We start from the raw sequence: 17,990 nt of genomic DNA on the forward strand, positions 1-17,990 counted from the left end.
TATGTATGGATGTTTGGTACTCTTTCACGCAATATTACTGAACTGATTACAATAAATATTGGCACATACATAGAAGGTAACTTAGATTAACATATAGGATAGGTTTTACACTGGAAATCGCACAGGAACGGGAACTGTGCTGGTTTTTCTTTGAAAACGCGGGCGAAATGTCAAAGCCGTATGTAAGGATATTTGTTGATGCTCTGTGCATGCCACGTGACCGTTCTGATGATTGACGGGAAAATCTAGTGGGCATAGGCCTTTTCAATACAAAAATTATTTTTGTCTGTCACCTTCCTTTTAAGGTCAAAGTACGGCACGTTGTAGTGAGTAGAGTCCTTCATTCGCAGAAATTAATTTTCAATATAATAGATATTGTCTTAATTCCTCATTCCTGTTACTGCGAATAGAAGTAAAGGAGCATAATATTAATTCATTTTGAATATTATAATGACGTAACACCGACCGCTACCGGAATAATGCTGTTTGTATTGTTGTTGGTTTGTGAAAGCTTCAATTCCTATTATAATTGAAAAGATTCAGCCTGACAGATCGCACCTTATTTTGGTTAGATAGAAGTAGCTATTACCTATTCAATTAGATTTCCACCCGCGGCTTCGCACGCCGTTTCAAAGAAAAACCCGCAAGTGGGGTTTCCCGGATAATAAGTAGCCTTTGTATTATTCTGGGTCTCAAGCTACCTACATACCAGATTTCATTGTTATCGGTTCAATAGTATTTGCGTGAAGGAGTAACAAACATCCATCTTCACAAACTTTCGCATTTATAATATTAGTAGGATAATATGACGTCACAATAAGACGCCAATACTATTTTTCGCCATCAGCTTATAACTTGAGCCGTACGAAATTCGTCGCTAGCCATGCGTTACATCGTTTGTTGAGATGCTGGAGGCGCTCAAAGAGATCTACTGACTACACGATCACACTTTGTATTCCTTCTATCCCGTATCTTATTTTCACTTCGATAAGTGAATTTGGAAATCTTACTGATATACATACATTGTTTGGATTTAAATTGAGTTCGATTGGATATCAGTTACCTATATTGGTGTTTTTACCGTACCACAATAATTCACATTTTGAGGTATAGATAACAAAAAATATTATGTAACATTTTTCTTAGTATTAATTTACTTATAATTAGTAGTCAAAGAAAAACCCGTATTGTTCTCGTTGCTGTTCCAGATTTTCACGATAAAACCTATCTGATGTCCTTTCTTAGGTCTCAAACTATCTTTGTAAGTTTTTTCTATATCGGTTCAATGATATCAGCGTGAAGAAGAGACAGACAGACCAACATACAGGCAGTTATCCCTACTTAATAAAAGTAAGGATAACTATTGTCTAACAAGATCTTTATACAATAGCGTTTTAATAAATTTAAATTACATTAAACCGGTTTTAATTCGCAAACGAACTCTCAGAGCCCAGAGGTCGCTTTACGCTTTTAAATTTCAACAATTCAGTTGAAATTACACCACGAATAAGACTTACTTTAACCACAAAGGAATTAAGTATTAAAATTTAGAGAAGACCCCGCTTTTAACTCGGAATTAGCACTAGAAATCTAGATAATCTAGTATTTTTAAAGATGGTATGAGACTTTTAATTCTAATGTCCACTTATGAGTAACAAATGAATGTTCGTATTAGTAACTATCCTATTATAAAAAATGTGGTACAGATATTGATTATTAAAATATGTCTATCTCATCATTTTAGTAAAACATAAATAAATTTAAATTAAAACAAACATTACACTTATTACGTATATTTAACTCAATTGTACTTGGCAGGCATAGACGAAGGCGCAGCCAAAAGCAACCAACTTTATTCCATTTTAATTAATATCTGATATTTAATCTGTGGTTTAGAACGACTATTTAGCTGTACGTGTTTCCCGCTCATTAGTGCTATAGGATGTTGTAGGTAAAGTGTATATGATAGCCGATTTGGAAAATGCCTAGTTTTATAACAAAACTTAATAAAAATATACCGCTGATATTTTTTCGGATAATATCTCCCATATTTGCTTTGTTTATTGTTAGTGGTTCTATCTTTTCGGGAAAACTCATACAGCTACATTACCTTATACGACTGACGTTTTTTCTAGTAGGTACCTGAATTAATATGAAATTCTGAATTAGAAAAATGTACTTACTAGGTACAATTTTAAATTCAATTTGTCAAGATAGTCGTAAGTAAGTTCGGAAGTTACTAAATAAATATTTATTAAGGAACTATAAACAGTCGAACCCTTCGCAAAAATAAATCTAGAATTTTCTAGGAAATTCATAAAACGTCCGTTCCGTACAACCTGCGACACAAGACGTGTCGCATAGAGCAAAGTAATGAAGCATTTAGTAAATACCACGTTTCTGTAGACCGTACGCTGTAACTACGCTATATTGCAACGGCGTCAATTATTCATGGATGTAGTTTTAGGTTTTCGATAATTTAACGAGACGTGACGTAATAGGTGTATTTATTAATGGCAGTAATATGTATATTTATTAATGGCAGTATATGCTAAATTGTTGAAGTGAAACTTCTTTATCGGGGTTGGAAAAAAATTTAGTGTAACATTTTTTCGTTAAGCGTGACATTTTTCCGTTAAGCGCCATCCTTTTCTTATCCCTACCACGCGTGATTCGACGTATTTCTGTAAAGTTGCATATAGTAAATTATTTTTTGAAAAATAAGGATATAAAGAAGTTTCACTTCTTACGTGTGTACACGCACACATTTTTTATTTCATCGTTAAGTACACTCTTTCTACTAACTTGTTTGTCATAATTGTAATTGTAATAATGACATGATTTAAAAGAGCAACTATGGAGTTTCTTGCCGGTTCTTCTCCATATATACGCGCTGCTTTCCGAGTCAGTGGTACCTAAATGTTAAAAATATGTAATGGACGGTTCAAAAGTGCTTCTCTAAGAAGTCTAATTGAATAAATAAAGTTTGAGTTTAACTCTTCGACTATGGTTTTTCTAAATACTTGGTGTGCTTTATATTGTATAAAGCATGTAATAAGGTTCCGGACGGTTAAGGCATTGGCAGATTTTAGTTATTTCGTGTGCATAACATTGTTTGTCTATTTTTATACAGAAAACAATATAAATATTCCAAATAAGGTATTTTTAGTGATTTCACACAATTCAAGAAGATAAACAAGATTTCAGTAATGCATCACGTGTACAAATTTTCAAAGTGACTAAATGCATTCAACATTTTATTCCGCAGTTTTACGTGTCGTAATGCAAGTTTAATAGTCACGGAAAATAGAGGAAATTGTAGAATGAAGACGGTACAGATGTTTGTAGAAACTTGAAATTCCTTTACCCCTGAGGGTTCTGACTCCAGCAGTAATATTGCAGTAATTTCGTTTGGTTGTTATAATATAAAATATGTATTATTTGATAGGGTTTTTTCAAATTAGACTTTTTCTAGAAGCACTTTTGAATCGTGATAACATACACATTTACCATTTATTGGAATTAAAAACGTAGAAGGTTCGGGTTTAGGGCCGATTTCACAACTTCTGATTGATCTGTTTAATTTATCTGTCCGATATATTTTATACTAAAAAAAACGCTTAGACTCATGAAATTATTATTTTGTCACCGATCCTTGATAAATGTAAAAATGCTGAATTAAAACTCCGTTTAAAGTGGGTCAAAATCGAGTCCAAAGTAATATACAAACTTGTTGGTTACATACAAAATTACAAACATACAGGTGAAGCTAATAAAAGCGTGTTATTGATAGAATAAATTAAAATTTACATTTAAAACTGGCAAAATCTTCTCTTACTCACGTGAGGACATTCAAACTAAAAAAGTGAAGTCCCATGTCCCCTAGTGGAATAAGGGGCAGATGCATTATATATCTGTTTCACTGATCGATTTTCTTTAGGGACAAGTAGGTGATCAGCCTTCAGTGTCCTGCCAGACCGAGACATTTTTTTCGAATCCAGAATCCAGGACCCCTCGGTTCTACGCTCATGCGTCAACCACTGTACCAAGGAGGCGGTCCAAACATTAAAACTAAAGCAAACTTCAATTTCATACATACAATAACGATGAAAGGTTTCATGTAAATTCCTTATCGAGAGAACTTTGGCATTTGGAATCAAATCTCTGAGGTTTTACCTAACAATGATTGGACAATTTTCAATTTTCAATGAACAATAAATGTTATTTTTACTTTTTTTGTAAATATCAGTTGTGAGGTATTTTTAAACTAAGGTAAAAATATAATAATTAAATATAAACAGTTGATATATATAAATGCTTTTTCCGCTCTACATACCATTGAAGAATACTTCATACAAGAAACTCGAAATACGACTACTTATCCTGCTTTAAAAAATGTTTGCGTTCTGAGTTTTCTCTATGTCGCGTCATAGCAAAATCATCACGTCATGGAGTAAGGCGACGATTTTGGTCGAATCTTGCCAAAAAAGTTTCACTTCTGACACTTCTGGCACACACGCTGTTTTTTATATCGTTAATGTCCTTTGTGTCCTATGTGTAGTGCTGCTTTTCTATATAAATTTTGTGTGCAATATACTAAGCACACGATATTGCTGCACAGTAATTATATGCTCATGTTCCAAAGCCTGTATCTAGACTGGTTTATCACACTTAATGAGAGACTCGAAGACGAATCACTCGGGCTAAACTCAGCCGTTTAGCTGTACATATATCACTGTTTGTATGTTGATCTTAATTAATTTCTCCTTATAAATGTTTAACGATGGGTATTTGAGCTATACGCGAGTTAAGGAGTTTTACTGGCACTAATTGTATCTACACTAATATTATAAATAGGAAAACTTTGTTTGTTTGTTTGTTTGTTTGATTGTAATGAATAGGCTCATAAACTTCTGGACCGATTTTAAAAATTCTTTCACAATTCGAAAGCTACAACATTATCCACGAGTAGTATAGGCTAGGTTTTATCCAGGAAATCATACGGGAACGGGAACTATGCGGGTTTTTCTTTGAAAACGCGGGCGAAGCCGCAGGCGGCTAGTATATAGGTCTTGAAAGTGTGGCTACTGGCTAGAACCTCAGGTAATAATAATTGGAAGCATGCATACTTGTTCATTTCGAATAAATGTTTTAGTATAGGTTAGAATAGTAATTATTACCATGTTTAAAAACGAGAAGAATAGTAAAGAGATAATGATGCAGTCCAAAATTATAAAAAAAAACCAAGGCACGAAACAAGCGAATTAAATAGGCTGCCTACCAAATACCTACCAATATAATCAATGTACATCACAATGCACATTACACACGTCTACATGATGTGTTTGTATTTAAATTAATTCTCTTTTTTAAATGTAGGTACATCTTATTAAAGGCTAAATATTATACAAACTACCTACTTATCCCATATTTACACGATACCATTACCATTAGATAGCAAAATAGAATACAAACTGTTTACTATCGCGGTAGCAGCAGAAACTTATCGGGTAATTTTAACACATTCGCCATAATCTAACGAGTAAGCGGCACATTTGTGCTTCCATTTCGATTCGGATATTAACCTGTGGGATTATCGCAAATCGGCTTCGAATACGGGACGTGCTGGGGCAGGGCAGGACTCGAGAACTCGGGCCCCAAAATTGCATGAATTTTACTCCTATTTAAAGAGGAGGTACGCTATTTGCTAGGACCCCATTTGCTTTATAGTACAGTAAGAATGCTGAATGAAATCAAGATGCGGTTAAGTTTGTTATTGCCTTACTTAAATGTATTTAAAATACAATACAAATTGTAGGTATACCTGTTATGGAAAAGGTGCTTAGTACACTGTATCGATGTATTTACTTTTATAATTCTCAATAATGTTGTTATAATATTTTCAGTCATTAGTTATATTTTAAAATAATAAAGTTGCAGTTGCATCAGGTAGGAATACATACATCGCAGTAAAGCCTCTATTAACAAATTAAAACAATCATTGCATCAAACAATGTACCTTCCTTAAAACACGTTCATTTTCCTTACTTCCGTCTATGTTTGTAATAATAAATAACTAAAAAAATAAAACAAATCCGTCCCTGTTGTTTTCTGTAACGAGGTGTGCCCCAGCGCTGCTGATAAACGGGGCATTAGATAAGGTTCTGTTCTTTCAACTTCGAATAAACTTCAATTGCAAACTGAATCAAGTATTTTGGTGTGAGCTGAGTATTTATGTTAATGATTGCAAATGCATTTCACCTGAAACCAAGATCTGCTTTCACGTGTTTGTGGTGGGGAAGATTTATTATAAAGATAGTGTTGTGTTTAATTTGAAAAGAAAATAGTCAAAACTATTATAAATCGAAAAATTAATTATGACATAGATAAATAATTATGTATTCATTATTATGTATGTACCTTTTTTATATCGGGAAGGATTGCAGGCTTACGATAAAATATGTCTTAATATGGTCTTAATGTAGGTGTGCAGTTCATAATATCTTATTAAGTTCTTTGCATTATTATAGTGTTTTTGTATTTTATTAATTGAGATAATAATATCACGTACCTGTTCTACCTATTTGTCTTTTCTAAGATTTTATTAACTAAGTATCTATCGAGTCACAAAAAGAAATAAGAAGTGTACTGAAACTGTTTTTAATCTGAATTCAAAATAGAACTAAAACTATTTAATTAAGTGCAGCTATCGAAAAGTTAGCTCTCGATAGATATTCAAAATTTTATTCATAATTGAAATCTATTAGAAATGAAAAATGTTTACAAATTGAGCTAGTTATGCGAACTGTTTTGATATGAATTCCATTTCAATGCACTAACAATTTTATCTTTTAATCGATATTAATATTGCTGAAAAAAATGTTCAATGGAATTTTAGTTTTTAGTATTTTATGAAGTTATTTTGTATGTTTATCAGTTACCTCTAGATTGTTTTCACTTTTAAGTTTTTGTTGTTACATAATTCTAAACTATCTTTCCGACCGTAGTTTAGCAAGACCCGCATAGATCCCGTTCCCGTACGATTTTCAGGATGAAACCTACCCTATGTATTAATCGGAGATACCTTCTATATGTGTGCCAAGTTTTATGAAAATCGGTTCATCAGTTTTTGCGTGAAGGAGTAACAAACCAACGTACAAACTTTCGCATTTATATAATATTAGTAGGATATTATGTACAAACGTATTCACTTACCTCTACACAAACAAGAAAGATGGGCATTTTGACTATGGTTCAGTTGCTGAATTTACCATACAGCATAAAGCCAGTAAACTCACGTACCTGCCTCAGGGGCAATATTGGAATAATCTCGGCTGTTCGGCGGTCAGAGAAACTTGAGATGTTCTCTAATTTGCCCCTGTTTGCGTATTCATAATACACATGTGCATTATTTGCATTATTTGCTGCTACTATATCGTATCCTTTTTGACCCTAAGACCCCTTCCTATCTCAAAAATAAATTTAACTTCCTGCATTGTGAAAATTATTCTCTTCGTTCTGTTGATAGGCTTGTTTTGAGTTTTCCTTTTCACCGCACACACTTCTATGGCGATTCCTTTACGGTTACTGCCATTAACCTCTGGAATGCCTTGCCGATAAATATTAGACAAGCCCAAACGCTATCCACATTCAAAAGCCTTGTCAGAAGTCATTACCTGAATCTTGCTTTTGACTCGGGATAGTTTAGCTCATGATCTCTCTTTCGCTGTAATTTGCCTTTTTATACATATTATATTATGTATATGTATTGTATGTATGTATTTATTTTATTTATGGTATGTATTTATAATTATAGGTATATACGTATTTATATGTATGATATCTATTACCTATACATCTATGTGTTATTTGTAGTAGGTATATTTATTAGTATTTTTTTATTGGTATTATATTACATAATTTTTGCGTATACTTTTTACCCACCTCCTTTTTCTATTATGTTATCACATCTTTAGTTGGTTGCCTGGAAGAAATCACTTATAAGTGAAGGCCGCCATCTGTGCTGTGTCTTCTTTTAGTATAAGTTTTCTTTTTGTAATTTTTGTTGGCAGTACAATAAAGTATTTAAATAAATAAATAAATAACAATTAAGGAGCCAATTAAGGGTGCAATTCCAATATTTCCTCTGCTGCAGGTAGATGAGTAGCCGGTTTAAACAAATTAATAACCACTATAAAATTCATCAGCTATTAATTCCTTTATCCAGTTTCGACGTCCGTGGCCGTAGCTTCAACAAAGCCCTGCACTGGAGCGATCCCCTCGCGTTCGGCAAGCGAGCCTACTTTGTCACCATGTCCCGCCCGTCCTGCCTCACCGTGGACTCCGTGCAGCTTGATGATGAGGGCATCTATAGATGCAGGGTCGACTTCAAGAACTCCCCTACACGGAATTTTCAGATACGACTTAATGTTATTGGTGAGTGCCTTTTAATCTGTTAAATATATTATGTTATTTACTGTATTATGTTACTTAATACTATATTTTTAGTGTAATACAGTAAGCTATGCGTTATAGGTACCATTGTTGTAACTGCAAAAGAAGCTCTACGCTTTGGCGCCGATAAAATATAAAACTGATGCTTTAAAAATCATTAGTTTACCTCATTTTAACATTTACCTAATAGTTTATTCCTGTCACAATTATCATAATTTTGTAATCGCCTTTATTATTAAGGGCGCGTACATTTAATGGTCCTTCGAACCGGACAGAAATGCAAATTCATATTATTCATCCATGCCCTGTCTCTTATCTGGAAGATAATTTTGCGTGGTTGTAAAATGAAGTATACTACCTATTTTCTTGTTTTGAATATTCAGATAGAATTTTTACTTTTTTGTTGGTTGGCTTGGTTGGTAGTGACCCTGCGTTCCAAGCCAGAGATCGTGGGTTCGATTCCAACCCTGGGCAAATATTTGTGTGATGAACATAGATGTTTTGCTTTGTGTCTGGGTGTTGATTATCTATACGTATATACAACATACATATAAAATTTAAAATTATATATTATGTATGTTTATCAGCCATCTGGTTACCATAACACAATCGAAAGCTTAGTATGGAATCAGATTGTGCCGTGTGTGAAAATTGTCCTGAAATAAATAGGTAACTAATTACAATTCTTTGTCCAAATGTTATTTCAACTGCTTTATTAAAGAATGTATTGTTCACAGTACCACCACATCAGCTATTACTATACGACGAAGCGGGTCGAGACTTGGCTGGTGTGGTCGGGCCTTTAGAGGAGGGAGGCAACTTCACACTGCTCTGTGAGTTAAGAGGAGGTAAGTATATGAATGAATAAGCTATTTTTTTTTAAGTTAGGATTAGGCAAGCATTTGACCATCGCTTCGCCTGATGGACAGCGACAATTATAATATACTAGCTTTCCGCCCGCGGCTTCGCCCGCGTTTTCAGAGAAAACCCCGCATAGTTCCCTTTCCCGTGGGATTTTCGGGATAAAACCTATCTTATCTCTCAAGTTGTATCGAACTGCACATGGTGTGCGAATTTTATTATAATCGGTTAAGTGGTTTAGGAGTTCATTGAGGACAAACATTGTGACACGAGATTTGAATGCAGAGCCGATTTTTCAATGCTTGGATAAAACTTATCCGTCCAATAAAGTATTACACGATATTATTAAAATGTCACGTAAACTGTCAAATACAAGCAATTAGAATACGTTTTTTAAAATGGTAGTTTTATACATTATTCGGCGAATAAGTTTTATCCAAGCATTGAAAAATCGGCCCTTAATGAAATACTCATAAATTGTACAATAGGCAACCTTATGGCTACAGATCCATCTCCTCCATGCCTTGGTTTTAATTATTTATCCTGTTAACACATGATTAAATTTTTAGTTTTATAGAATTAAAATGCTTTAAAGATAAGAAATGTTTTATGAAAAGAGAAAAACCAAGGCGGGACTCTAACCTAAGTGTTTTTGCGATACCGTGTTACAGTCAGGTTCTCTGGAAGAAAACGTTAATTAGTGTGGTCGAGTCTGTTAAGGTTACTTCAAATTTCATTTAAAAATTTAAAAATTATAATATATTATTATGTTTAGTTTAGCTTCTTATGTAAGTAATATGGTATTAATATCAATCGTCAAGATTATTGACGTCAATTAAATATTTAATTTATCTAATTGTTAAAACAATTGGAATTATATCAAATAGTTTGTACTTATAATCAATTGACATTTATAGCACAGATTAACTACAAATAAATCTAAAAGCTTAATACATTAATACGATAAAGCTGATTCTGATAAAATTAAATATTAACTTTGGTAACATTATTGCTTGCAAATTATTAATATGCGTCAGTATTCTTTATAAAGATTAAAAACCTTTTAATCTATAAAGATCTCACATGTGAAATAAATATATCCAATTTGTAATACAAACAAAACATCAATTAAACCACACGCGATATAGAAAAATACACCTTAGCTCCGTCGAATACAGACGAAAATCACATAACGATAATATGATACAGATATTGCGAAAAAGATAAATTCCCGAAGAATATGATATCACTCAAACAGACAGGACAAAAGGTACACTTGAAGTTGAAATAGAAGCGGAAATAGGTAAGCAGACTATTAACGTTACAAATGGCACTTCTGTTACAAGCGCAGGTTATTTATCAAACCGGTGCAAGCGATTTTGATCCTTAAGATTCGGCAAATAATATGTTCGGGTAAACATTGACGGAAGTCTCAATTTTCTATGAAAATTGCTACGAAATGGGATTGATTCGTATTGTATTGTTTGTTGGTTGGTTTAACGTTCTAGAACAAAGTATCCATTTGTATTCAATACCGTGAAGAATAAACTCATATTTTTAAAGCTTTCTTGGTATAATGTTGTTGTTAAATGACTTTGTAGAAATTCATGTTTAATGTTTGTTTCTCTCTCTCTCTCTCTCTCTATCTCTCTCTCTCTTCAGCCTTTTTTCTTCCACTGTTGGACATAGGCCTCTCCTAAGGCACGTCATCGAGCTCGGTCGCATTGAGTACCAGCAACCCTGCGTATACGGTATATCCTCGCTCCACCTTGCTACACTGTTTGTTTATTTAAATTCAATTAATAAATCAATTTGGTGCGTTAATTTGACATTATTGGATAAATATTAAATGTAAATACAGTGTGTACTTTATCATACATCATTGGTTAAACATTGTTTGATACGCAGATATATTAACATTTGTCGTCATAAGTCAATATTATATTGAATGTATTTCGCTTTTTATTTATAACGTGGTTAATTGCACATACCTAATATACCTAGTAAAGCATAATTTCATAATAATAATTACTTAATTAATAAGACAATATATAGAATGCATTAGTAAATTACAATGTAGAATACATTGTGATTTTCTCTTTAAAGATAGATTTTAATATCTCATTGAGATAAATGAAAACATATAGGAATATGAAGTGAATGCAAAGTACAATTATAAAGAGAACAATTTTCCAATTTTAGATTTAAAATATGATACCTTCAAATAGTAAAATATAGTAAGTAAGAGCAACTACCTATGGTGTTTCTTGTCGATTCTTCTCCATAGATACTGCTTTCCGAATCGGTGGTAATTGTTAAAAATATGTATTGACATTTCAAAAGTGCTTTCGAAGAAGTCTAATTGAATAAATAAATGTTTGAGTTTGAGTTTGAGTATAGATTTTGAAACTTACATCACTTGATACACATAATATTAAAACACAAAACGTAATTTGATTTGAAATTTGAATTATTCGAGTCGTGACACCAGTTTGAAAGAAGGAAGGAATCTTTGAAAAGTTTGTACACAGACCCGAGCGAAGACGTGAAATATTCCAAAGTTAGAAACTCCAGCATTATGATCTTATGAGATTTAGGATGCAGTAAAGCGCCATATTGGAGAATTATACAATTTTTCAACGATTATCATATTCATGATTTTTTTTTGTATTTATATAAGAGATATTAAGCAAAGAAACACTTTTCTATTTTACACATTTGGGAATTATATTATACTAGCTCTGCCCCGTGGTTTTACCCGCAATGCTGCGCTTAACGTAACGCGGTCTTAACGTAAACCTAGTCCTCGATACAAAGGCTATCTAAAACCGAAATTTTTTTTTTCAATCGGACCAGTACTTCCGGAGATTAGCGTGTTCAAACAAACACACTAGCTCTTAGCTTTATAATATAAGTAAGTATAGATTATTTAGTATTCTGTGGAATTACCATATTTTGCTTAAGATCTGCTCTACAAAAAACAAAAGCCCTCTCCATACTATGTAAAAAGGTAACAATCGAAATTAGAAAATCCAGCGATCCGTATAATTAACGGCAAGCAATTACAGATATTTCCGAATAAAACAAAAAGCGCTTACGATAATAACTTATTACGTATGTTTCGGGCCGCAAACTGCCGACTTAGGTGTAAAATTTAACGAGCTAACATAAATAACCATTATAGTGTAAGAGCTGCTTAATTGCTTATTTGCTATTTTTATTGACTTCTTGACTTATATTTTTTTTAGAAATTGAGTAAGTATTGTGTCTTAACGAATATTTTACTAACTGTCTCGTCTCTTAACTCGCCTTTTACGATACTTGGACCAAAAGGAGATTTTATGCTAACCCACAATTTTTATGAGGTTTTTTCAAATTAAAATTCAACAAATCAATCAAATTTATTCATCGAGATTTAATCAACAGCAGTCATATGTGAACATTGAATATATGGAAAAGTTTTTACCTATGCACCTTATTATTCATTAGTTCAGTTCAAAAACTACTACAAGATAACATTTATTGATATTATTGTATCTCATTATAGTTTTTATGACCGCAACATTTAAAAAATATGTGTGTATTTTATAATTTTCTTTTCACTAAGTTGTTATTAATGTGTGAACTCAGGATCATATATAACTTCAACCACTTCATTTGTCAAGTTGCTACTTAATTATACTTGCATAGTGTTCTTATTTAACATTACATTTGTAAGCAATTTTATTATTAACGCATGAAACTAATAAAATAAGATGGTGTGGAAATAATGCAACTGAACATATAAATTTGACCAATTAATAGAGGTTTTAATTAAAATATTTTTAAGTGTGTAACAGTGTAAGTTGATAATAATATTTTAAATACAATTTTATATGTTATGTACAAACAGTGTTGATTTGCATAAAATACTTTTCCGTACAGATGTAAAAATCTTTTAGTAAACTTTTCACCCGCGTAATAAATCCAAACTTTCGCATTTATAATATTAGTAGGATAAAAAATCCTTATTATCCTATACACAATTTTTATAGATTTAGCTTTAAATTTAATTTTTTATATAACTCTTAGCCTACAATTTGAGTTAGTCCAACCTACGAAATACGCTAAGCTTATTCCCTTTGATGATATCGCGAAGGGAGTTTCGGCTTTTCTTAGATTTTTCTTAACAAAAGGCTTACAGAAATCCCCTTCAAGGTTACGTAATAGCATTATCCTCACCATTGTCCAAAATGTTTGAAAAACAACGATAATTCTTATCTTTGCCACGAGTTTATTTTATTTGAGGGATTTTGGAGTTCTTCATCCGCCTCGAAGGACCTTTTACGCCGATCCATATATTTGTCGCTGACAATAAAAATGCGCAGTTAGTAATTTTGTTATGAAATGTGTATGTAAAGATATTGCATATAATCTAACATGAATTTCTTTCGTTAAAAGAGTATGCATCATCAAATGTAAACTTATAATATATTTTTGCCACTACGAAGATTTTTTAAATTTGTTTATATTAAAAATTAATGTCGACTCTGATAGTAATAAAACTATTTAAATAAGGCAAATTATTTGGTAGATTTTGATTTTATGTATTTGGTCAGAATATTCTAGAATCAGATTTAGACCCGATAGGAACGTGGATGTAATTTATTCTGTTTCTACTTTCACGAAACTGAAGAAAGCACATAGTTCTAAATTATATTTAAACATGCAACGATCTAAAACATGACTTAGCATACCCATGTATACTTATAGATATAATATACTATTTTATTAATTTATACCTATACTAATATGACGGTGATCTTAGTTAAAAAATAGCGTGTGTGCCGAGCACTCGTAAACTTTGCTAAGATTCAATAATACTAAAATCGTCGCCTTACTCCATGACGTGACGGTATTGTCATGTCGTGACCTTGACATTTACTGTCAACGCGCCGAAAGAAGTTTCATTTCAAAATCTTTTTACAAATTTTCTACTAGATATCTGCTTAAAAGTAAGTTTCGTGGTGAAGTCGGGGCAAACAGCTAGTCAAATCATAATAGTTTTTCTCTTACCCTTTTAATATTACCCGTCGTGAAAATTCTTAAAATATATTACAAAGTCAAGATTAAAATACCGCAATAAAGCATGGATGAGATAATATCGTAAAGAGTTAATAATGTTGTGAAAATTGCAGTTTATTTACGCCAAGTTTGGTGTAATATTGAACACAACTACTTACTAAAATAAACGAAAGCCGGCTCTATTATTTAAATTGTTTTAATTACTAAGAACAGATTCATCATACTTTACTCTTTGGTAACTAATTACTATTGAACTATTCTGATGTAATGTATCGGGAAGGCACAGACTCCTGAAACACAGCGAAAGCTATATTGGGAGTCTGGGGTCTATATTCTGATGTAAGGAAGCTTGTTCAATAAATGATTTTTATTTTTATTTTTTTTATTCGTTTTCTTAATTTATGTGATCACTAGCGGTCCGCAACGGCTTCGCCCGTGGTACATATTTCCCAATAAAAGGTAGCCTATGTTCTTTCTCAGGGTCTAAAGATTGTCTGTGCCAAATTTCATCAAAATCTGTTGAGAGGTTTAAGCGGGAAAGCGTAACAGACAGACAGACAGAGATACTTTCGCATTTATAATATTAAGTAGGGATTAGATGTCACCTTTTTTAAATGACTTCTCTAAAGATGTCTTTAAAATAGAACACAAAGCAATCTAAATTACTTTATTTACAAAGTTAAACCATATTTCAATAATAAGCAAATAAAATAAATCACTATTTGCATTATTACCTAGAATTGTCACTACACACGAAAAATAATGTAACAGTGCACAAACCTCTAAAATTGCTCAACTCATATCGATAAAATCTTTGGTAATATCCCAAAAAGTTCGCGGAGAAAATTGGAAAAGTAAAAAAGCAAAGCCTTATTTCGAAGCCAATATTCCAACGCGTCGAAGCATACAGCTATGAGTGTCTAAGTTTTAACTTAAACTTGCATACTTGGATACTCTGTTTAATGAACATGGTGATAACTTGAATTTCTGTCACGCTATGTTGCGAATAAAACATTTAATTTATAAATTAGTAGAATGGTTCATTCTATTATTTTATAAACGTGAATAATATTTTTGTATTTGTATCATTCAAAAGTGAGAGATCGAATCGAGATCACATTAATTGTCACAAAGATAGACTGTAGTCTGTATTTAATTATCATAAAGGATACTTTATATCTATATGGAATAATTTCTATCTCTACCAAATTAACACTTAGTCATCTATCAATAAATTGATCGAAAACCAAGGACCATTTTCCTTTACACGCGTCATACATGTTTTATTTTAATCCTTGTGATAGTGTAGTAATAAGTGCGTATGATTTAAGTGCCATGTTTTCGTTCCTTATTTTACTAGTACAAATTTACATGAATATCTATATTTATATTATATATTTTATCTCATATTACCTTGTACCCAGGTCGTCCCCAACCATCTCTCTCCTGGCTGATCAACAACACACCAGTAGAAGACCACACGATCCTCAAGAACGACGGCAAAGTCATCATCAGTAAGATCAGCATCACCGGCGCCGAGAGGGGCTGGCTGAACAGCACTGTGCGATGCCAGGCTACCAACACAGCGCTGTTGAGCCCGCATGAACGGAGTGCGCGGGTTGAAATGAATTGTAAGCAGTTTACATGTTTTGGTATTATGTTCTGTATCTGGCTGATCAACAATACCCCAGTGGAAGAGCACATGATCCGGCAAAGTCATCATCAGTAAGATCAGCATCACTGGCGCAGAGAGGGGCTGGCTGAACAGCACTGTGCGGTGCCAGGCTACAAATACTGGGTTGTTGAGTCCACATGAAAGGAGCGCGCGAGTTGAAATGAATTGTGAGCAGTAGAATTATGTTTTCGTGTATGTTCTGTGCGACGAAAGAATGAAAAAGCATCTGTTTCGTGATAAAGTGATGGTTTATGTAATGCCTTGTCTGGTAAATAAAATCCAGCCTAGCTTCTTATCAGTTTATAACATTACTAGCTGTTCCCCGCGGTTTCACCCGCATTGTTCAGCTCCTGTTGATCTGAGCGTGATGATATATAGCCTATATATAGCCTTCCTCGATAAATGGGCTATCTAACACCGAAATAATTTTTCAAATCGGACTAGTAGTTCCTGAGATCAGCGCGTTCAAACAAACAAACTCTTCAGCTTTATCATATCAAGTATAGATTATGATATAAAGTATAGATTTAGGAAGAATGACGTACAGAGGATTTTGATTTGATTCTCCCTAATGATGATTTACGAAAATTTCTTGTTTCACAGTGCGTCCAACATCAGTTATAATAGTGGAGAAGCCAGGGGAACTATCAGCTGACTCAGAAGTGACGTTAGTTTGCGTCACACACGGCAGCCGACCGCCTGCACAAGTCACCTGGTTTAGAGAGAACAGGAAATATACTAGAGGAAAGGTATGAATATCTAGATTGAATAGTAAATTGAATAGTGCATGTAGTTATAATAGTAAATGAATAGTCAATGGAGTAAAATAGTAAATGTAGTTTGGCTCCTCGAATAAAATGCTTAAAAATAGAACTCATCTTTCAGGAATAATGTAGCGTTAAATGTAGATATCGATAGCGTTAGATATAAAAATGAAAGGTTCATGTAATTGCAGTAGATGGTGGTTTTGTTTGTGTCAGATTATCTATATAATTACTTTCACTAAAGAAAAATACTATATGCCTCAGTGTCAGAGATGATATTTTTGATTGTTTTAATGCTCTAAGTATTTTTGCGATGAATCGTATGTATTTCTCTCTACTAATCGTACAAAAATTGGATTGTTTATTTGACTTTAATACGGTCTAGCGTAAATATCCTTGATGCTAAATGCCCTACTTAGTGAACATGCATAAAAAGATATTTCTTTAAAACCCAGCTACTTTTCCAACAGCACAGCGAGCAAATAAACGAAACGTCCACAATCAGCAAACTCACCATGCTACCACAACCTGAAGACGATGGAGTCACTATCAGGTGCCGAGCTGATAACCCCGTGTTAAGAGTGGCGCTGGAAGACTCGTTTCGGATGAGCGTTGTTTGTAAGGATTTTACGTATTTTATTGTTTTTCGATTTTACGCGAGTTTTCATGAAAAGTTTTGTTTTAATGTTAGGATAAGTGCGAATTTATTTAACAAATATTTTTTTTTTAAGTTTAGACTAGGAAATGCACGAATTTTGTGAATGCCTTTAAAATGCGTGAAAGAAAAATAAGAGTATCAGAAATATTGTCATACATTAGCACATAAGCACAAACTATGGCATAATTGCTTAATTTTAATGTAGTATTTCTGTCGTTTCTATTAATTAGGTTCCTTTCAAGAGGCAATTCACGTCCATTATTGCCATTATTCGAACCCACTTCACGTTAATACCATAAAATTCGCACTGTCTAAATAAATAAAACGAATCAACATAAAATAAACGTAATGTCCCAAAACAACAATTCCAGTACGTGAGATCTTCGAGATAGAAAAACTAATTTTCCGACTTTTATCTAAATATCCACAATTCTCGGTCGCCCTTATCAAACTAACTGCTCTATCTTTCAACTATGGACTCATTCACCACTGCTTAGAGTTCAATTTCGCGTTG

At 33.0% G+C, this 17,990-nt stretch overlaps 2 protein-coding genes across 2 annotated transcripts in view; one reads left to right on the forward strand and one right to left on the reverse strand.

Annotated features, from left to right (window-relative positions):
- The window catches only part of LOC123700648 (Bardet-Biedl syndrome 5 protein homolog), a 216,404-nt gene that overhangs the window by 155,014 nt on the left and 43,400 nt on the right, over positions 1-17,990 (reverse strand). The gene's annotated exons all lie outside the window — the stretch shown is intronic.
- LOC123701013 (neural cell adhesion molecule 1-like) overlaps positions 1-17,990 on the forward strand; it is an 81,989-nt gene that overhangs the window by 39,688 nt on the left and 24,311 nt on the right. The window contains exons 3-7 of the mRNA XM_045648421.1: positions 8,228-8,436; positions 9,192-9,302; positions 15,804-16,010; positions 16,658-16,803; positions 17,289-17,436. Of these exons, the coding sequence (XP_045504377.1) occupies positions 8,228-8,436; positions 9,192-9,302; positions 15,804-16,010; positions 16,658-16,803; positions 17,289-17,436 (821 nt within the window). The remainder of the gene's footprint in view (positions 1-8,227; positions 8,437-9,191; positions 9,303-15,803; positions 16,011-16,657; positions 16,804-17,288; positions 17,437-17,990) is intronic.

This window comes from Colias croceus, chromosome 20 (genome assembly GCF_905220415.1).
Source record: "Colias croceus chromosome 20, ilColCroc2.1".
Lineage (NCBI taxonomy): Eukaryota > Metazoa > Arthropoda > Insecta > Lepidoptera > Pieridae > Colias > Colias croceus.